Source organism: Cetorhinus maximus, chromosome 26 (genome assembly GCF_964194155.1).
Source record: "Cetorhinus maximus chromosome 26, sCetMax3.hap1.1, whole genome shotgun sequence".
NCBI lineage: Eukaryota > Metazoa > Chordata > Chondrichthyes > Lamniformes > Cetorhinidae > Cetorhinus > Cetorhinus maximus.
In genome coordinates, this window is record NC_135904.1 from 14,694,702 (window position 1) to 14,717,208 (window position 22,507).

Below are 22,507 nucleotides of genomic sequence, written 5' to 3' on the forward strand. Positions count from 1 at the left end.
CTACCATTATTTTCCAAGTGTCCAGTTATCAGCTCACTATAGATTCTAGCATTTTCCCTTCGACTGGTGTCAGGCTAACATGTCTGTCATTCCGGTTTTCTTTCTCCCTCCTTCCTTAAATATTGGGGTTTACATTTGCCACCTTCCAAACACAGGAACTATTTCAGAATCTATAGAATTTTGGAAGATGATCACCATTACATCCACTATGTCCACAGCCGCCTCTTTCAACAGGGGACATGTCAGGGAATTTTTTGTTTTCTATTTTTAATATTTTTGACAGTGCAGCCGATCTCCCTGAGGCAGCGCTAAGCCTCAGGGAGATGAGTGCGTTCTTTAGTGCGCATGTGTGAAAGAGCGCACTCTCGGGTTTAGGGATTCCCCCCCTTGCCCACACAGGGAGCGCATTGCACTTCCATGCGGACGTTACACTGGGCGGGCCTTAACTGACCCGCCCACGTAAAAAGGTGGCGCGCCCCCAATCGGGGGCACCAATCGGAGGCGTGCCTGTGCGCACCCACACTTCAACTCCCCCCACAACAGGGGGGAAATCCTGCCCAAAGTCTTTGTTTTGTTTCTCTGCCATTTCCTTATTCCCCATTTAAAAATTCTCCTGACTCCACTTGTACTGGACCCACATTAGTTTTTTTGCTAATCTTTTCTTTTATGGAGCTTTCTATAAAAGGTTAAAAAGGAGTGTGTCCCAGGAGCTTGTGGGCAGGTTGTACCTGATTGGGAACAAGGACAAATCACTGGTTTGAAATGATTTGTAATCACCCCCTACGCTGCATTGAACAAGTTCCCCAAATAGACTCCACTCATAGGTAACGTTAATCTGGATTTCTGTTTGTCTGACAAATCAATAACCCCCCCGCCGCACCAGGAGGACTCCAATGCCCTGCCCTATGGTGAGTTTGGAGCCGTGCAGGACATTTAATTGGGCTGGGGGGTGGTGGATGGGGACCTACTGCCTTCTCTTCATTGTGCCAATTAGGTGTGTGGTGAGAAGCCCTATATAAGGCCAATAAATGCCCCCTTAAGGGCCTCACCCCACCACCGCTGAGATTCACTCACCGTGCAGGAAGCCGGAAAAGCAAAACTCGTCAGGGTTGCTTGTGGGCTCCGGAGGTGTGAGGGTGGTGATGGTGGGTGGGGGTCCCAAATTCAAAGTCACCCAGTGTCTGATTGAAGGACCCAACATCAGGAAGTGTAGGGGCTGCTGAGAGCCAGACCCTCATACCCATGTGGCTGACCCCCCCCCAGCCACCATCCCCCTCATACCCGTGTGGCTGACCCCCCCCAACCACCATCCCCCCTCAGCTCACTCCTTCCCTGTGATCCCCATCCAGTCATCACTCACCTGTGGGCCTGGGTCCCTTGGTGATCCCGGGCCATGGGTGGGTGTCATACTGGCAGCAGCCACAGGCCCCTGGTGGCACTGCTGAACAAGTCACAGCTGCTGGCCTCTGATTGGCTGGCAGTCTCAGGGGACAGGATCTGCCCCTGGGTTCTTGATCCTGGGGAAGACCCACAACTACCCAGGGACCAGCCCCCTCACCACCTGCCCCCCAAAAGGAGACGGCGCAAAGATCAGCACCGCCCCAGTCAGAGGGCGGGACCCCCATCACCTCCATTCAATACTGTCCTCTGTTTCCCATCGGAGAAGAGGAGGCAACCTCGATCCTCCACTCAGAGAGGAAGCAGCTCATCACCAAACACGTCACAGAGAAACTCCCTCGAAACGTCAAGAACTGACGTAGAAAATCACAAAAGACCAAGTAAGAAATCACAAACAGCAACGAGATCGACACAACAACTGAGAAATACTTTGTCCTGGACCCGCTCCTTGGTTCATCAGCAACACAGTGATAGACAACAGCATTAGAGCCAGAAACCCCTACTCCCCCGGCAACCCCTGCACCCCCGGCAACCCCGGCACCCCTGGCACCCCCGGCAACCCCGGCACCCCCGGCAACCCCGGCACCCCCGGCAACCCCGGCACCCCCGGCAACCCCTGCACCCCCGGCAACCCCTGCACCCCCGGCAACCCCGGCACCCCCGGCACCCCCGGCAACCCTGGCAACCCCGGCACCCCCAGCAACCCCGGCACCCCCGGCAACCCCTGCACCCCCGGCAACCCCTGCACCCCTGGCAACCCCTGCACCCCCGGCAACCCCTGCACCCCCGGCAACCCCTACTCCCCCGGCAACCCCTGCACCCTCGGCAACCCCTACTCCCCCGGCAACCCCAGCACCCTCGGCAACCCCTGCACCCCCGGCAACCCCTGCACCCCCGGCAAACCCTGCACACCCGGCAACCCCTGCACCCCCGGCAACCCCGACACCCCCGGCAACCCCGCCACCCCCGGCAGCCCCTACACTCCCGGCAACCCCTACACCCCCGGCAACCCCTGCACCCCCGGAAACCCCTACACCCCCAGCAGCCCCTAGACCCCCAGCAGCCCCTACACTCCCGGCAGCCCCTACACCCCCGGCAATGCCTACACCCCCGGCAACCCAAACACCCCCGGCAACCCAAACACCCCCGGCAACCCAAACACCCCCGGCAACCCAAACACCCCGGCAACCCCTACACCCCCGGCAACCCCTACACCCCCGGCAACTCCTACACCCCCGGCAACCCCTACTCCCCCGGCAACCCCTACTCCCCCGGCAACCCCAAGTCGATTTGGCCAACAGGTCTCATTGCTCAGTCTAAAACTTGCAACTTGAGGGAGTCCCCACACTGTCTCACCCACAGTAAACCTCACACAGTAAACATGCTCAAACACAGTAAACCTCAGCCACTGTTTTGCGTTTCTGTCACTCAGGTTGTCGCAAAATGCAGGGTTCCCCCTGTCCAGTGATGGTGCAGAAACTCCAAGGAGCAGAGTTTTACCTTCCAGTCAGCATGGGGCTGAATGTTGAGGTGTCCATGGTAGCAGGGAGGTTGGGGGGGTGGGGTTTGGGGGGGCTGGTAAAATGGGAGGGAAAACCCATTGGGATGCGTTCCCGGGATTCTGAAAGATTCTAAGTGGTGGTAGCACTGGGAGCAGAGCGGGTACTGTCCCCGTGCTGACTGGAGTTTGCAGTTGGTGAATGGGGAACCCATTGAAGCTGTGCAGGTCTGACATCCTCTACCGGGTAGAGCAAACACCCCATTCGGGGCAAGACACCAGGAACCAGCCACAAACCCAGGCAGTGCCTGTTACCAGGGGCACATGGGCTTTCCCCGATTGTCCAACAGCCCAAACACTTTTAACACTTTCTCATTTACCCCTATTTGTGGCTGAAAATGGAGCCCCTCCCAACCTGGAACGGCCAAAACTCCAACTGACCCCCAGAGACAGGAGCCCGCCCACTCTCCCCAGGCTCAGGAACCGCCCACTCTCCCCCAGAGACAGGACCCCGCCCACTCTCCCCCAGAGACAGGACCCTGCCCACTCTCCCCCAGAGACAGGAGCCCGCCCACTCTCCCTCAGAGACAGGACCCTGCCCACTCTCCCCCAGAGACAGGAGCCCGCCCACTCTCCCCCAGAGACAGGAACCCACCCACTCTCCCTCAGAGACAGGAGCCCGCCCACTCTCCCCAGGCTCAGGAACCGCCCACTCTCCCCCAGAGACAGGACCCTGCCCACTCTCCCCCAGAGACAGGACCCTGCCCACTCTCCCCCAGAGACAGGAGCCCGCCCACTCTCCCTCAGAGACAGGACCCTGCCCACTCTCCCCCAGAGACAGGAGCCCGCCCACTCTCCCCCAGAGACAGGAACCCGCCCACTCTCCCTCAGAGACAGGAGCCCACCCACTCTCCCCCAGAGACAGGAACCGCCCACTCTCCCCCAGAGACAGGAGCCCGCCCACTCTCCCCCAGAAACAGGAGCCCGCCCACTCTCCCTCAGAGACAGGAACCGCCCACTCTCCCCCAGAGACAGGAGCCCGCCCACTCTCCCTCAGAGACAGGAGCCCACCCACTCTCCCCCAGAGACAGGAACCGCCCACTCTCCCCCAGAGACAGGAGCCCGCCCACTCTCCCTCAGAGACAGGACCCCGCCCACTCTCCCCCAGAGACTGGAGCCCACCCACTCTCCCCAGGCTCAGGAACCGCCCACTCTCCCCCAGAGACAGGAGCCCACCCACTCTCCCCAGGCTCAGGAACCGTACACTCTCCCCCAGAGACAGGAGCCCACCCACTCTCCCCCAGAGACAGGAACCCGCCCACTCTCCCCCAGAGACAGGAACCGCCCACTCTCCCCAGGCTCAGGAACCGCCCACTCTCCCCCAGAGACAGGAGCCCACCCACTCTCCCCAGGCTCAGGAACCGTACACTCTCCCCCAGAGACAGGAGCCCGCCCACTCTCCCCCAGAGACAGGAGCCCGCCCACTCTCCCTCAGAGACAGGAGCCCGCCCACTCTCCCCCAGAGACAGGAGCCGCCCACTCTCCCCCAGAGACAGGAACCGCCCACTCTCCCCAGTTGGACAGGGCTCCTAGAAGTGGCCAATTAATTCATGTCTCCTCCAAATTCACCTCACGTTCCCACCACTGGTATTTCCAGCTTCCTGATCCGCCATTTATCCCATCATCAGGATGGAAAATTCCACTTGAACTCAGCAAACCCCACGCATTCCCCAAACCCCCAGGGAGAGGTGGGAGGTGGGAACGCTCCAGGCTGAGTTTTGGGAGTTTTCTGTTTTTCTCCCCTCAGAAGGTGAATGAGTGAGAATAATCTGGGGGGGGGGATGGGGGGGGGGAGGGGGGGCGGGGGGAGAGCATTGGGTGAGGTCAGGGTGCGGGTCCAAATCGGGCAAATCTCCGGAAGCCTGAAACCAAGGTATTCGGGGGTTCAGTGACTGTCCGGAGTAAAGGGCTGTGAACGAAGTGACAATAATTCCCCAGAACCGAAGCTGTGATTACACTGACTGCTCTCAATTTACTCCGGGTTTACATTGGGTTTACCTGCTGATGCGGAGCTGGGGTGAAGCTCTACAGAGTTTAAACAGATTCAGCAGGAGGGTCACAGCAGGCACTGCCCAACCTGCCAGTCCCTGCCCGGCCTGTCAGTCCCTGCCCAGCCTGTCATTCCCCGCCCGGCCTGTCAGTCCCTGCCCAACCTGTCAGTCCCTGCCCGGCCTGTCAGTCCCTGCCCAACCTGCCAGTCCCTGCCCGGCCTGTCAGTCCCCGCCCGGCCTGTCAGTCCCCGCCCAACCTGCCAGTCCCCGCCCAACCTGCCAGTCCCCGCCCGGCCTGTCAGTCCCCGCCCGGCCTGTCAGTCCCCGCCCAACCTGCCAGTCCCCGCCCGGCCTGCCAGTCCCCGCCCGGCCTGCCAGTCCCCGCCCGGCCTGTCAGTCCCCGCCCGGCCTGTCAGTCCCCGCCCGGCCTGTCAGTCCCCGCCCGGCCTGTCAGTCCCCGCCCGGCCTGTCAGTCCCCGCCCGGCCTGTCAGTCCCCGCCCGGCCTGTCAGTCCCCGCCCGGCCTGCCAGTCCCCGCCCGGCCTGTCAGTCCCCGCCCGGCCTGTCAGTCCCCGCCCAACCTGCCAGTCCCCGCCCAGCCTGTCAGTCCCCGCCCAGCCTGTCAGTCCCCGCCCAGCCTGTCAGTCCCCGCCCGGCCTGTCAGTCCCCGCCCAGCCTGTCAGTCCCCGCCCAACCTGTCAGCCCCTGCCCAGCCTGTCAATTCCTGCCCAGCCTGTTAATCCCTGCCCAGCCTGTTAGTCCCCGCTGGATTATGCAAATGCTGCAGATGCCATTGGAATTGATGGAGCAAAGGCTCCATCTACTGGAGGACATTATTGCAGCAATGAGGCAACTTCACCTGGACTGAGCTGACTCTACTACCCCCCCCCCCCCCACCCCCACCACCCCCCCCAACCCCCTCTCACCTGGTCAGAAGCATAAGCAACAAGTCGGGAGTTGAGGACAGAATCATCCAGGTTAGAGTCAGTGGATTTCATCTCCATGATCTTGGCTTTTCTTGCAGTCAATAAGGCGATTAATGTGGACTCACTGGCTGTGCTCTGCAACATTACAATGTCTGGGTCAAAATATTCTCTGTTCATTAGATTTATAACTGAATTCCAATAATAAGGTTTCAGATGGGGGATGAAATTCAGGGAACCTTTCTCTCATGTTCGATAGATTACTTTCTCTGAAGTAAATCAAAACTATCACTGGTCCAATTATAAACAATCTGGGATCATTTTTAAAACTGACCAGGTTTTGATTAGTGTCCATCCAGAGAGCACGATCCAGGTTTATGGGATGTCCCCATTTCTCATTCATGTTTTTAATTCTCTGTGTAAATGCAGCAAATTCTTTCCTCACCAAACTGATCAGTTCAGTTCCAGTCTGCCCCTGAGCTGACAACCCTGAAGCAGTTCAAGAGCATTAGACTGCACCGCCCAGGATTTAACTGTTCAGCCAACTCGCCCCACATCAGCCCGACACAGGACATGGCCATGAGGGACACAGGGGAGCCAACAGGTGGGGAATCTCCGACTGAGGCTGGAAACTGTGCTGGGACCAGAGCCCAGGTGTGCAGTGCAGAGATCTCTAGTTACCAAGCTCAACTCTGTTTGCGTATATCATCGTAATCTAAATTACAAAGAATCTCTGAGCACAGGGTTTGGAAACTCTTGCGTGTTGTGGAGCTGTGAGGAATTCAGAGGCTCGGACCTAATAATTAACAGAATGAGGATTTTCTGACAGTATTTGAACAGGATCAGTGCAGTACTTTCAATGACCATAACCCTAACCCTAAAGCTATAATTTCAATAACTGACTCCTGCCTTAGCAGTGACAAGTGTCACTACTAATCAGGGGCAAATGCTGCAATATTATTAAAATTAAAAGTATATTCTGAGACTGAAACGTTAAGAGGGATGCGTCAAAGCATTGCTGCCTGAACAAACTGTGCCCGTTGCTCTGTACCTGCAGGACTCCACCACCTTGGCTACCTGGGTGATGATGCAAGTAGTAATCAGGAAGGCCCAACATAGCTGCCAACCAATCCATCACATTCATCTCGAGCTCAGTGCAGGCTGGACTGGAAGCCTGGAATGGAAAACATGCAGATATAATCAGAATCCGGGATTCATTCGAAACCCCGAGAACCATCAGGTAACCACAAGTCAGACACTTTACAAAAGATGTTGAGGTTTCGGAGAGATTGCAATGGAGGTTTAACAGGATGATACCAGCAATGATGTTGGCATTTATTTCGAGAGGTCTAGAACATAAAAGCAGGGATGTGCTGCTGAGGCTTTATAAGGCTCTGGTCAGACCACATTTAGAATATTGTGAGCAATTTTGGGCCCCGAATCTCAGGAAGGATGTGCTGGCCCTGGAGAGGGTCCAGAGGAGGTTCACGAGAATGATCCCAGGAATGAAAGGCTTAACATATGAGGAATGTTTGAGGACTCTGGGTCTATACTCAATGGAGTTTAGAAGGATGAGGGGGGATCTGATTGAAACTTACAGAATACTGAAAGGCCTGGATAGAGTGGACATGGGGAAGATGTTTCCATTAGTAGGAGAGACTAGGACCCGAGGGCACAGCCTCCGGGTAAAGGGAAGACCTTTTAGAACAGAGATGAGGAGAAACTTCTTTAGCCAGAGAGTGGTGAATCTACGGAATTCATTGCCACAGAAGGCTGTGGAGGCCAGGTCATTGAGTGTATTTAAGACCGAGATAGATAGGTTCTGGATTGGTAAAGGGATTAAAGGTTACGGGGAGAAGGCGGGACAATGGGGTTGAGAAAATTATCAGCCATGATTGAATAGTGGAGCAGACTCAATGGGCCAAATGGCCTAATTTCTGCTCCTATGTCTTATGGTCTTATGGTCTAAAGAGGAGCTTCAGTTATACAGAGAGAATGCGGAGTCTGGGATTGTTCTCCTTAGAGCAGAGTCTGTTAAAGGGGCATTTAATTGAGGTGTTCAAAATCACAAAAGGCTTTGATGGAGGAAATAAGGAGAAACTGTTTCTTGTGGAAAGTGGGTTGTTGACCAGAGCTAAGATTTAAAATAACAAGTAAAATAACTAGAGGGAAATTAGGAGAATTTTTTCACAATAAGCATTTTTTTATTCTTTCACGGGACGTGGGCTTCACTGGTTTGGCCAACATTTATTGCCCATCCCTAATTGCCCTTGAGAAGGTGGTGGTGAGCTGCCTTCTTGAACCGCTGCAGTCCATGTGGTGTAGGTACACCCACAGTGCTGTTAGGGAGGGAGTTCCAGGATTTTGACCCAACGACAGTGAAGGAACGGCGATATATTTCCAAGTCAGGATGGTGAGTGGCTTGGAGGGGAACTTGCAGGTGGTGGTGTTCCCATCTATCTGCTGCCCTTGTCCTTCTAGATGGTAGTGGTTGTGGGTTTGAAGGTGCTGTGTAAGGAGTGTTGGTGAACTCCTGCAGTGCATCTTGTAGATGGTACACACACTGCTGCTGCTGTGCGTCAGTGGTGGAGGGAGCGAATGTTTGTGGATGTGGTACTGATCAAGTGGGCTGCTTTGTCCTAGATGGTGTTGAGTTTCTTGAGTGTTGTGGGAGCTGCACTCATCCAGGCAAGTGCAAAGTATTCCATCCAGGATTGGTATGATCTGGAGTGCACAATCTAATGTTCTGGGTTATGGGAACAAGTTGGGAAGTCAGATTAAATTGGACAGCTCCTTCAAGCAGGTAGTACAAGCATCATGGGCCAAATAGCCCTCTTTGTGTTGTAAGAACCTATGATTCCAGGATAATGAGCCGTGATTTTTCCTATCAGGATCCTACAGTTGATTATTAGGATTTTCATGTTATCCAGTGTTTTCTGCAGCTAGGCTGACTGACTGTCAAGAAATTCAGAGATCTTGTGAATAACATTCCTCAGTTTTGTCACTGGTAAATGAAGGGAGCAGCACTGATTTCAAAAGGACACAAAGGCAAATGAATCAGTGAAGAAGGAGACATTCAGAAAAAATTATAAACCAACACCACTAACTGTCCGAATCAGGCCAGGAAGAGTTTCGCACACGTAGTGGACCTTGGCCCAATTTAAAGAGAAACTGACTTTACCCAGTAGTGACCATGGGCTGACCATCCCAGACACTAGCGCTTTCAATCAGAACTAGACAAGCCACTTTTTGACTGTGGCAATTAGAAACTCACTGAATGTCTACAGATTCTCAACGTCATTCTCCCAGTTTATGGCTGTACATTATTACTGGCAGGTCTATGGTACAACTAGGCATTTCTTACCCAGGTGAATCCCAAACAGTTAATAGCATCTGCCAACATGTCCCCAAGTAGAGATGGCCATGAAGTGAGAGCGGGGAAATAGGCGTGCATGTGAGGGCTCTGCCAGTGAACTACCTGGAGGAACACAGAAAAAGACACATTAACATTTAAAACTGCCCTGACTGCTCAGAGCATCTCCCCTGGAACACAAGGCTCCAAAATACAGTTACAATAATTACCACCCACACCCCAACCTCACCCCCCGCCCCCCCACTCCAGGTGAGGTTCCCCAAAGTTGTTGATCTATACGAGACCTCTCAATTTGTCACCCAATGGCTGGGACACCCCCAAATTGTTATGCCCCAGGTGAGGAGGGATGAACTGGTCTTTATTCAGCCCCCACCCCCACCCCGCTCATTGGTCACAACAAGATTTAACCTAAAAAGGATCCCTTTTTCATTTTGCTCTGGTTTTGAAGAAGCCAATTTGATCAGACTTTCTTGAGTTAAAGGTAAGAGTAAGTTTATTAACTATTAAAGGCAAGAAAAGGATAAAGCACATGCATACACGGTCATACAGGCTAAAAGTAAGAATTTAGCTTGAAGTAAGTGAACATGTATAGACATTTCAAAAAGGGTATTTGAAATAGTCCTTGACTCAATAGAAGTAGGCGATTGAGCATTGCGGCCGTTGTGATTCGAGATTCCAGTAGAATTGACTACAGTAGACGAATAGTCAGATTCAAGGTTCCAGATTGGGATGAATAGTCAATTTCAAAGTTCCAGTAGAGTTGAATTCGGTAGAGAGGGAGAGAGATCGGGATACCTGCAAACTGGTGATTTGCAGGGGCACTGTGTGTGGCTGTTACTTCTGAGTCAAACTTCCAGCACTTGCTCTCTCTCAGAAGACCCACCAACAGACAGACACTGAACAGCTTTCAGCTCACGTTAAGCCCCTTCTTTGTACATTCCAAGTGGGAAGCAAATTCACAAATCTATCTGGGCATTGCTCACAGGATTTCTTGATGAGATGATGCTCATCTCCCATTGTCTCTACCAGAGGGAGCAATTAGTGTCAGGATGTCTTTAGAAGCACCTTGTCTGGCAGCAGAGTGGGGTTCCATTACCTCCTAGGGAGTTACCCTACAGCATTCCAGCCAGTGGCTTGTGTGTATTTTTAAAAACTCAAGTCTTATTTTTAAAGTCCCATATCTCTGGATGCAATTCGCTATTTTTCTTTCATTACCATGACACAATGGATGACCCAGACAAGAGGGTCAGCAATAAAAACAAGATGATCGCTTCAAGGGGTGTGCTGAAAACCTGAAGTTCAGCTTGTTTCTGCCCCATTGCCTTGGGTGTTCACTACATATTGAAGTAAGACAGAGACGGGGGCATAAAGAAAACCTTAAAAGAAAAGATCAATGTTCTCATGGAAGGGACTTAAATTAGAGTTTCTTTTCAATGTTGGGGTATTTTAAGTAAATGTGTAGTCATTCAGGCTTGCAGGAGTGATTGGATCTCCCTCATCCATAACAATCACCAAAATATTATATTTTCAATTAATTACCACCTGCTACCTTCCATTTCTGATGCACAGAGACAAGTTTAAATTGCAAAGAGGAAATGGAAAGAATGAGATTGCTGTGTAGGCATAGGGTTTACTAGATTCTTAGGCATTAGTTATACACTTGATCTTAATACATTTTCTGCTTTCCATTGGGTAGGTTAGTGGGTGTTTTTAATGAAGTGTAATTGTCAGCAATCTCACAGGATAATCTGGTCCAAAGAGTAATGTCTACTGTGAAGGTTTGTCTTATTGTCATGTCTAAATGTGTACCATTAAAATATCAGCTCTGTTAATGTCTGTTTGTATAAATTGTGATTACAGATGTCCTTGTAAAAGTTTGACCTTATATGAGATGAGGTTGTGCGAAAGGGCTTGCTGAATTGCACAGAAATTGGTATTTGACACAATTAAAACAGTCAAGTTAACGGACTTCCCGTTGAACTAGGACAACAGTTAGATTCTTGTAAACTAGATCTGTCTAGAATCCAGATCGAATAGACTGGAGAGACAGCTTGACAGTGAAGCAGGTTCCAGAGTAGTAAATGTTGTAATATGGGTTCTTTAGATGTCTCACTGATGAGATCTTGAGGCTTGCATAATTAAACAGAAACTATTTATTGTTAACCTTTAACTATTTACAGATCCCAGGTCCTGTCATGCATGATGCTGTTACCTCCATGCAGGCTGCTTCCAGAGTGTTCTCTCAGAGTATTACCATGTGACTCCATACATCATACCATGGGCGGTGCTATTCTCCAGTGACATATTAACACTAGCTCTGCCAAGCACCTTGCAGCCACATGCAACATCCCCCTTTCTTCTCCAAAGAAAAGTTTCCTTTCCAACAGAGTATTACTATTTGTAATACAATCTTCACTTGCTGTGCCTGCTCCCCCATCCGAGGTCTCTGACTTTATAAATTCAGACACTCTTGAGGGTTGACAGTTCTTCCAAATCTTGGTCTGTCACGTTTGAATGAATAGTGTTATTACTGTGTTTCTGGTACTTGGCTATCTCCATTTGATTCATTTTTTGCGCTCCTTTGAGTTGCATTTCTCTTTAGTAACAACCTGTCTGCTTTCTTCAGATACTGTTGATCTGTCCTGTTCCTTCCAAGGGGAATGTGTGCTCCATTCATTCCTAAAGTGGACTCCAGTTTTCTTTTTCCGTGGAATCTGCTATGTTCCTGCTGGACGTTCGCATTTCGCAAATGGAACCTTCATCTCCACTTGTTTCACAATCTCAGCCAAACACTTGTTTGCTGTTTTATTTTCAAATCCTTTTGCAAGCTTATGAATCTTTTCATTCAGCTCAGCTTTTCATTCTTCCAGTTCCTTGTGCTTCAGTGTCGGATTTACATTTTCCGATCTCACTTCTGTCTCTTCTTTCTCTGTCTGCAGCATAACTTTGTCCTCATGCTTTATTTTGTTTTCACTGCTGACCAGGTCTGTCTCTGGCAAAGTCTTAACTTGCCTCATTCTGTAATTGTGCTACTCATGGCTTCATTACCTCGTCACAGTTTGCAAAGTTCTATGGCTTTTCCGTTCAACGCCGCCTCTTTTCCATTCAGCTGCTTCTTCAGCTCTTCAGTCTGTTCCTTGTAGATTCTGGCTTCCTCCTGGAACATTGAACATTGCTGAGGTCTTCTCTGCCAACTGGTTCTTCAGTTTGTTCAGAGTAATGTTAAAGTCATTTTGCTTCTCTTCATAATCTTCCAGAGAAATAAACTTTGACCTGTGGGGAATTCTTGTAGCATGTGAAGGTCTGTCAACAGGTTTTCCTTTTCTTTGCGAAGCTTGCTTACTTCATCTTGAGTTTTTGTGTAACTCAGGAAGGTCTCCTCGAGTTTCGTTTGTTGTGCTTCCATTCTGCTGTTTAAGACAGTCTTTATTTTTTCATGTTGCTGGAAGGTTAAGCATTCCTTTTGCATTGAATCTTGAAGGACAATCAACTGCTCCTTCAACTGTTTATTTTCTTGTTGGCCTCCTTCTAACTTATTGGGTGTCAGTGCATCATCTCATTGGCTCAGCTTGAATCTCATTGGCTCAGTTTGAATCTCATTGGCTCAGCTTGAATCTCATGGGCTCAGCTTGAATCTCATGGGCTCAGCTTGAATCTCATGGGCTCAGCTTGAATCTCATGGGCTCAGCTTGAATCTCATTGGCTCAGCTTGAATCTTGTACTTCAAATCTGATGCGAACATTTTCCTGTAGAACAGCTTCATTTACTTCTTGCATGTTTTGCTTCTTTTGAGTTTCCTCAGATAGCTTTCCTTCATTCACAGCCATCTGCTCACTCCGCAGTGCTATCTGCTGTTGCAGTTTTGATACTGTGTCAGCATTTTCAAAAAACTCCATTTCTGAGCCTTTCAGCTGCTTCTCAGCCATTTCTTTCTTCTGCGCTAAACTGTTCAGCTCGTGCATTTGATTGCACTGACACGGTCAGCAACCATCTTGTGGCTTACTTGAGTATAGTCTCCCCCTCTCTGGGATCTTTTGTCCCTCTTATTCTGGGGTTGCTTGTTGCCCTTGGTGCTTTAGAGTACTTTTAAAACTAAGGTTTCAGCACTTCCAAGATGCTTGGAAGGGTTGTACTCGGAGCCTGTTGCATTTCATTGGTACTGCTGGTTGTTATCCTTTGGTCTTTAGAAAACTTTTAAAACTGCAGCAATTTTTTCCTTTGTTCTTTTTTTTAAACTCTGCAGGAACTTTTTTTTTTAAAACTGCAACTCGGCCACCTCCTGTCACATGGTGCCAGCTGGTGTTGCAACTTTCCCCCAGCTCTGCCCGCCTTTTTAACTCTTTTTTTAAAACTCTGCAGGAACTTTTAAAACAGCAGCCAGGGACCAGGCTGAAAAGGATTTCCTTTCTCTTAAACTCTAGGTTTTTCCCTTTTTATTTTAACTGTGCTCTGCAGGTTTCTCTCTTTTCTCTGCCAGCTGATTTCTTTTTAACTTTTTTTTTTAAACTTCAGTGCAGCAAGGCCACCTCTGCTGCAATCTTCTGAGCCCCGGGACTATAATGTAAGTACAGCTTCCTTTTTAAAACTTTGTGCATTGTCTCATAAACTGACCAGGTTCTTTAGCTCTATGGTACTCAGGGTCTTGAAATTTTTGTAGTTTTGTGAACCGTCTCGTGAACTGACCAGTATTCTTTACATTTCGTCACTCAGGGTCTTGCAAATTTTTGTATTTTTGCTCACCCATCTTTCTGATCTGACCAGATTTTTCTTTTTTACTCTGTGTCACTCAGGGGTCTTACAATGGACTTTCACTCACTCTGGTGGATTCCTCAACTTCTAGGTCTGTAGCAAAGCTTCTTCAACTTTTCCTTCTTAGGTGCACGTCTCTCTAGTCCGGCTTCAGCTGCTTTTAGTTTTTCATACCTTGGGATACTGTTCTGGGTCCATCATTCAAAATGCCACCTTTCATATCACCACTGATGTGATATCTTTTAGAAGCTCCCATCGCTGCCAACCATGTTGTAATGAATATGGGTTCTTTACATGTCTCAATGATGAGATCTTGAGACTTGTATATTTAAACATGAACCCTTTATTGTCATCCTTAATCTATTTACAGACCCCAGGTTACAGTCATGCAGTGCTATTACCTCCATACAGGCTGTTTCCAGAGTGTTCTCTCTAGACTGTTCTCTCAGTCTATTACCATGTGATTCTATACATCATACCATGGGCAGTGCTATTCGCCAGTCCCACATTAACCATTGCTCTGCCGAGCACCTTTACATTACAATGGCAAACAGGCACATACAACAGTAGCTACAACTTGCAGTTTAGGTAATGCTACTCCTTTTGTTTATTAATTTATGAGGTGTGAGCATCACTGACCAGCATTTATTGCCTATCCCTAATTGCCCTTGAGAAGGTGGTGGTGAGCTGCATTCTTGAACCGCTGCTGTGCCTGTGGTGTGGGTACACCCACAATGCTGTTAGGGAGGGAGTTCCAGGATGTTGACCCAGTGACAGTGAAGGAACGGAGATACATTTCCAAGTCTGGGCGGTGAGTGACTTGGAGGGGAACTTGGAGGTGTTGTTCCCATCTATCTGCTGCCCGTGTCCTTCTAGGTGGTAGTGGTGATGGGTTTGGAAGGTGCTCTCTAAGGAGGCTTAGTGAGTTCCTGCAGTGCATCTTGTAGATGGTACACACTGCTGCTAATGTACGTCGCTGGTGGAGGGAGTGAATGTTTGTGGATGGGCTACTAATCAATTGGGCTGCTTTGTCCTGGATTGTGTCGAGCTTCTTGAGTGTTGTTGGAGCTGCACTCATCCAGGCAAGTGGAGAGTATTCCATTATACTCCTGACTTATGCCTTGTAGATGGTGGGCAGGCTTAGGGGAGTCATGAGGTGAGTTACTCATCACATTACTTTCTGTGCTATTACCAAAAAGTCATTAAAAACATTTATTAATGTGAGCTTGATTGTCCGAGGTCCAGAACCACAGGATTTCTGCCTTTGCAGATAACAGATTAAAGTTAAATTAAAGGATGAAAATCCCAAAACTATGGCTAGAAAATCTGAAGCACTGAACAGATGAACAACTGTAACCTTCACCAGGATATCATCTGTTCCTGACAATAATATGGACCAATAGTGACCCTGTGACTCACATTAATCAGTTTACAGCCCAGGCTGTGGGCTCCACAGCTGGGAAAGTACAAGGAGGTAGGGGGAGGAAACGTGTCCCTACCCCAGGCATGATGACCCTTTCAATGTCCTCAAAGATGCTGCTCCAGCTCTCACCCTCCTGTGGGGGACTGACTGGGAGAAGGTCCCTCATGTATCCAGGTTTCACATCAGGGTAAATGTGACGTTCTCTCAGAGTACTGAGGTACTTGGCGATATAATCCACCAGTTCCTTCCCTAGGGGAGACAGATAGAACAGTTAATATTGAAATACATCAGACACTTGATACCATGAGACAGAGGCAGAAGAGAAAGTTCAGAAACAATGGTCAGCTACAAACAAGAAATCAAACATCATGCAGATGCTTTCCAACAACAGATGCAGCTGCAGAAATGGCACAGAGTGTGCATCACCTCCCGGACCTGAATCACTGCCTCAGGATTGGACAGTTGTTGCTAGGCACAGCCCCCTGGGGCCAGTGACAGATAAAGTACAAATGGACATACCAACATACAAATTAGGAGCAGGAGGAGGCCACTCGGCCCCTCGAGCCTGCCCCACTATTCAATAAGATCATGGCTGATCTGACTGCAATCTCAACACCACATTCCTGATTACCCCAAAAACCTCTCACCCCCTTGCTTACCAAGAATCTATCCACCTCTGCCTTAAAAATATTCAAAGGCTCTGCTTCCACAGCCTTTTCAGGAAGAGAGTTCCAAAGACTCACGACCCTCTGAGAGAAAAGATTCTCTTCATCTCGGTCTTAAAAGGGTGACCCCTTATTTTTAAACAGTAACCCCTAGTTCTAGATTCTCCCACAAGAGGAAACATCCTCTCCACATCCACCCTGTCAAGACCCCTCAGGATCTTGTATGTTTCAATCATGTCACCTCTTACTCTTCTAAACTCCAGTGGATACAAACCTCATCTGTCCAGCCTTCCCTCATAAGACAACCTGCCCATTCCTGGTATTAGTCTAATAAAACTTTTCTGAACTACTTCTAATGTTTTTACATCCTTCCTTAAATAAGGAGACCAATACTGTACACAATACTCCAGATGTGGCCTCATGAGTACTCTGTATAACTGAAGCATAACCTCCCTACTTTTGTATTCAATTCCCCTCGCGATAAATGATAATATTCTATTAGCTTTCCTAATGACTTGCTGTACCTGCACACGAACCTTTTGTGATTCATGCACCAGGACACCCAGATCCCTCTGCACCTCAGAGCTCTGCAATCTTTCACCATTTAGATAATAAACTTCTTTTTTATTCTTCCTGCCAAAATGAATGATTTCACATTTTCTCATGTTATTCTCAATTTACTGGATCTTTGCCCACTCACTTAATCTATCGATATCCCTTTGCAGACTTTTTGTGTCCTCTTCACAACTTACTTTCCTACCTATCTTTGTGTCATCCGCAAATTTAGAGCGAATCTGATGACACAGTTGTCTCTCACGACAGCCGTACTGAGCTTTCCTTTCTTGACCCCGTGTGTGTGGACACAAGGCTGCCCAGCTGCAACTGCACAGATGTTTTTCCTCAACTGGAGCATTGTGACCAATGCCGGGCCCCTGCCGCTAATGAATTAGTTAACTGGCTTAAACAGGTTTTCAGAAGCTAGATTCAGACAGCATAAAAGCAAGCCATCTACAGTGCTGCTTTTGTCTGCTTTGGGCTGCATTACTGTGCGTAAGTTGGAGTCTGGTGAGAGGGAGGAGAGATCCTTTCATTTTTTACCTTTCCTCAGTAAGAAGAACTGCGGCCTTGGTAAGTAGAACAACCTGGTAAGTATTTCTTCCATCTTTAATATTCTCTAAACTAGTAAAGGGAGTAGTTTAAGGGTAAGTCATGACAGGGCTCGGCCAAGTGGAATGCTCCTTCTGTGCGACGTGGGAAGTCAGGACAGTTACAGTGTCCAGGGCGACCGCGTGTGCAGGAAGTGTGTCCAGCTGCAGCTCCTCAAAATCTGTGTTTCAGAGCTGGAGCTATGGCTGGGGTCACTGTGGAGCATCTGCAAGGATAAGCTCTTCATGGATAATGTGGTCACATTAATGGGAGTGACTGCAATAGTGATAAGGGATTCTATTGTAAGGGGAACAGATAGATGTTTCTGCAGCCACAGACACCAGGACGTATGTTGCCTCCCTGGTGCCAGGGTCAAGGGTGTCACTGAGCGGCTGTAGGACATTCTGAAGTGGGGAGGGTGAACAGCCAGAAGTCGTGGTCCATATCGGTACCAACGACATAGGTAAAAAGGATGAGGTCCTGAAAGCAGAATTTAGGGAGCTAGGAAATAAATTAAAAAGCAGGACCTCAAAGGTAGTAAACTCCCAGTGCCAGGTGCTTGTGAGATCATAAGAACATAAGAACTAGGAGCAGGAGTAGGCAATTCAGCCCCTCGAGCCTGCCCCACCATTCATTACGATCATGGCTGATCTCATTTTGGCCTCAACTCCAATTTCCCGCCCTCTCCCCATAACCTTTCAACCCATTACTGATTAAAAATCTGTCTATCTCCTCCTTAAATTTATCTAGCGTCCTGGCATCCACTGCACTCTGAGGTAGTGAATTCCACAGGTTCACGACCCTTTGAGAGAAGTAATTCCTCCTCATCTCTGATTTAAATCTACCACCCCTTAGCCTAAAACTATGGCCTCTCGTTCTGGAATGAACATATCAGGAATAGGAGAATAGACCAGTTGAATGCGCGACTGGGTAGATGGTGTAGGAGGGGGGGGATTTAGATTCCTGAGGCATTGGGATTGATTCTGGGGAAGATGGAACCTGTACAAACTGGATGGGTTGCACCCCAGCAGGACCAGGACCAATATCCTCACAAGGGTATTTGCCAGGACTGTGGGGGGTTGGAGGGAGGTTAAACTAGATTGGCAGCAGAATGGGAACCTGACCGGGGAGCGACAAGAGAGGGAAACAAAGATAGAAATGAAAAACAGGAAAGTAGAAAGCAGAAGTGGAAGGCAGAGGAAACAAGGGTTAGCAGCAAATTGGGCCTTAGTACAACAAAATTGTATAAAAATGTTAAAAAGACAAGTCTAAAGGCACAGTATCTGAATGCACGGAACATTCACAGTAAGGTAGACGAATTACTGACTAGGGAACAGGCTATCCTAGATTTGGTTTTGTGCAATGAGAAGGGTTTAATCCGCAGTTTTTTGCTTTTAATGAGTAATCTTGTTGTGTCAGGTCCTTTAGTGAACAGTGACCATAATGTGATAGAATTTTTCATTCGGATGGAAAGTGAAATAGTCCGATTTCAAACTAGGGTCCTAAATCTTAACAAATGAAACTACGAAGGTATGAAGCAAGGGTTGGCTGAGATAGATTGGGGAACTCCATTCAAAGGCATGACGGTGGATAGACAATGGCTAATATTTAAGTAACGAATGTATGTATTGCAACAGTTATACATTCCTTTCTGGCGCAAAAAACCCCATAGGAAAAGCGGCCCAACCATGGCTAACAAAATAAATTAAAGAGAGTATTAGATCCAAAGAGGAGTCATAGAAACATAGAAAATAGGAGCAGGAGTAGGCCATTCGGCCCTTCAAGCCTGCTTCGCCATTCATTATGATCATGGCTGATCATCCAACTCAATAGCCTGCTCCCGCTTTCTCCCCATATCCTTTGATCCCTTTCACCCCAAGAGCTGTATCTAACTCCTTCTTGAAAACATACAATGTTTTGGCCTCAACTACTTTCTGTGGTAGCGAATTCCACAGGCTCACTGCTCTCTGGGTGAAGAAATTTCTCCTCATCTCAGTCCTAACTGGTCTACCCTGTATCCTCAGAGTGTGACCCCTGGTTCTGGACTCCCCCACCATCGGGAACATCCTTCCTGCATCTACCCTGTCTAGTCCTGTTAGAATTTTATAGTTTTTTATGAGATCCCCCCTCATTCTTCTGAGCTCCGGTGAATTTAATCCTAACCGACTCAATCTCTCCTCATATTTCAGCCCCACCATCCCAGGAATCAGTCTAGTAAACCTTCGCTGCACTCCCTCTATAGCAAGACCATCCTTCCTCAGATAAGGAGACTAAAAATGCACACACTATTCCAAGTGTGGTCTCACCAAGGCCCTGTATAAAATTGATAGAAAAAGTAGCAAGCCTGAGGATTGGGACTGAGGGAGAACTGCGCTGTCAGAGGGTCAGTACTGAGGGAGCGCCGCGCTGTCGGAGGGTCAGCACTGAGGGAGCGCCCCGCTGTCGGAGGGTCAGTACTGAGGGAGCGTCCCGCTGTCGGAGGTTCAGTGCTGAGGGAGTGCTGCACTGTCAGAGAGTCAGGACTGAGGGAGCGCCGCACTATTGGAGGGTCAGGACTGAGGGAGCACCGCACTGTCGGAGGGTCAGGACTGAGGGAGCACCGCACTGTCGGAGGGTCAGGACTGAGGGAGCGCCGCACTGTCGGAGGGTCAGGACTGAGGGAGTGCCGCACTGTGGGAGGGTCAGTACTGAGGGAGTGCCACACTGTGAGAAGGTCAGTACTGAGGGAGTGCTGCACTGTCGGAAGGTCAGTACTGAAGGAGTGCTGCACTGTCGGAAGGTCAGTACTGAGGGAGTGCTGCACTGTCGGACGGTCGGTACTGAGGGAGCACCGCACTGTCTGTTGCATGAGAGTTTAAGTTTAGGACCTATTTAGTTTCTCCTTCTGGGTGAGATGAGATGTTCCAAAGTGAGGTGACTGGTCACTCAGACAACAGGAGAAATTGCACATGGACCTGTTAACTTTTCTTAATCTTTGCTGAGCATAATATAATCACAACAGTTCAGCAAAAGTGCAAAGTGATTGGTTGTTACTGAAAACCTCAGGGCTTTGAGAAAGTCGTTGGATAAAAGAACTGATTTCAATTTTTTTGCTACAAATTGTTCGTTCCAATGATTTTAAAACAGAAACGCAGTTAACTGGACAAGGGCACATTAATTACCTGTGATCTTAAACTAAAGCCGCGGATCAGGGAATAAAGACGCAGAGTAAAAGTACAACAATGAATCTATAGAAATGAGGAAGATTTGCATTGATACTGCCTGCTGGTCTCAGTGCCTCAAAACATCCAGATCAGAGGGATGTCTGGAGTGAGAAATGGAAACTGATGAGAGATGGAAAGTCGGGCAGAGCCTCGGCCTCAGAGTGATTGATAAAGATACAGAGACTTGCAGCACTCTCTCTCTCTCTCTCTGGGGGTCTCTGGAACCCTGTTAGTCTTTATTTATCTGCTACCAGGCGCCAATCCAGGTGTTTCTGCACAGAAATTGCACCGATCGTTTGCAATCCTGAGGAAATTGAGAAAAGGATACAAAAGCAGAGAGAGAGAATTGTAGGAAGGAAGATGTGTAAATAACATGACTTTTGTCCAGAACAAAAACAAAAATAAAAATACCTGGAAAGACTCAGCAGGTCTGACAGCATCTGCGGAGAGGAACACAGTCAACGTTTCGAGTCCGTATGACTCTTCAACAGACTTATGTCCAGGATCATTCTGGCTGGAAGAATAGATTTCACCCCCACCGCCCCAACTCAAGCATGACAATTATTTTTCTTTGGAATCCGCAAATAAAGCGAGCGAATACTTACCAGCAACATGTTATACACACACAGAGAACATGTAATACACACACAGACATCTCATACACACAGAGAACATGTTATACACACAAAGACATCTCATACACACACAGAACATGTTATACACACAAAGACATCTCATACACACACAGAACATGTTATACACACAAAGACATCTCATACACAGAGAACATGTTATACACACAAAGACATCTCATACACACACAGAACATGTTATACACACAAAGACATCTCATACACAGAGAACATGTTATACACACAAAGACATCTCATACACACACAGAACATGTTATACACACACAGACATCTCATACACACACAGAACATGTTATACACACAAAGACATCTCATACACAGAGAACATGTTATACACACGCAGACATCTCATACACACACAGAACATGTTATACACACAGAGAACATGTTATACACACACAGACATCTCATAAACACAGAGAACATGCAAAACACACACACAGACACCCGACATTAAAAATAAAGGAAAATTCACTGTTTTAACCCATGTTACCTGTGTTCGGATTAAAGATTTACATCTTCGGGAAATTCATTCTGTAAAAAGCAACAAACATCAGAGAGACCCCCCACCCCACAACTCCACCCCCCCTAACCCCCCCCCCACTCCCCCCCCTCACTCCTCCCCTCACTCCCCCTCCCCCCCACAACTCCCCCCCCTCACTCTCCCCCATCACTCCCCCCCCGCCCCCAACTCCCCCCCCCACTTCCTCCCCTCACTCCCCACCCCAACTCCCACCCCCCCAACTCCCCCCCACTCCCCCCCCTCACTCCTCCCCTCACTCCCCCTCCCCCCCACAACTCCCCCCCTCACTCTCCCCCATCACTCCCCCCCCGCCCCCAACTCCCCCCCCCCACTTCCTCCCCTCACTCCCCACCCCAACTCCCACGCCCCCAACTCCCCCCCACCAACTCCACCCCCCCTCACTCCCCCCCGCCCCCAACTCCCCCCCCCTCACTCCCCCCCACCCCACAACTCCACCCCCCCTAACCCCCCCCCCACTCCCCCCCCCTCACTCCTCCCCTCACTCCCCCCCCGCCCCCAACTCCCCCCCCTCACTACCCCCCCCCCCGGCTGCAATCACTGGATTCTCAGAATCATTTTTTGAGCCTCCGCCGATTTCAATCCCAAGTTTTAAACTGAAACCCGTTGAACTCACCGCGTCTGCGATATTCCTCTCGGTCCATCTCCTCTCGCCGGGATCCCCGCTCGATTCAGCCGCTCCAGCGGGGACTTTACATACACTCACCTGGCCACGCCCACTGGCACAGACCCCGCCCAATGGCACAGATTCTATCCACTCGGTAAGTATATGGAGGATTGAGGGGGTGAGAGATGTCCCAGGGGGAGGGCGGGGGGGGGCGGTTAGTGATGTCCCGGGGTGGGAGGGGGGTAGTGAGTGATGTCCCGGGGGGGGGGGTGTGAGTG

The 22,507-nt window shown here is 49.3% G+C and overlaps 1 protein-coding gene across 1 annotated transcript in view; it reads right to left on the minus strand.

The window, feature by feature from the left end:
- hdc (histidine decarboxylase) overlaps window positions 1-22,266 on the minus strand; it is a 37,574-nt gene extending 15,308 nt beyond the window's left edge. Inside the window, exons 1-5 of the mRNA XM_078529903.1 lie at window positions 22,239-22,266; window positions 15,491-15,663; window positions 9,234-9,347; window positions 6,921-7,043; window positions 5,873-6,007 (exon numbers count right to left, since the gene is read on the minus strand). Of these exons, the coding sequence (XP_078386029.1) occupies window positions 5,873-6,007; window positions 6,921-7,043; window positions 9,234-9,347; window positions 15,491-15,663; window positions 22,239-22,266 (573 nt within the window). The remainder of the gene's footprint in view (window positions 1-5,872; window positions 6,008-6,920; window positions 7,044-9,233; window positions 9,348-15,490; window positions 15,664-22,238) is intronic.
- Between the last annotated feature and the right edge of the window lie 241 nt (window positions 22,267-22,507).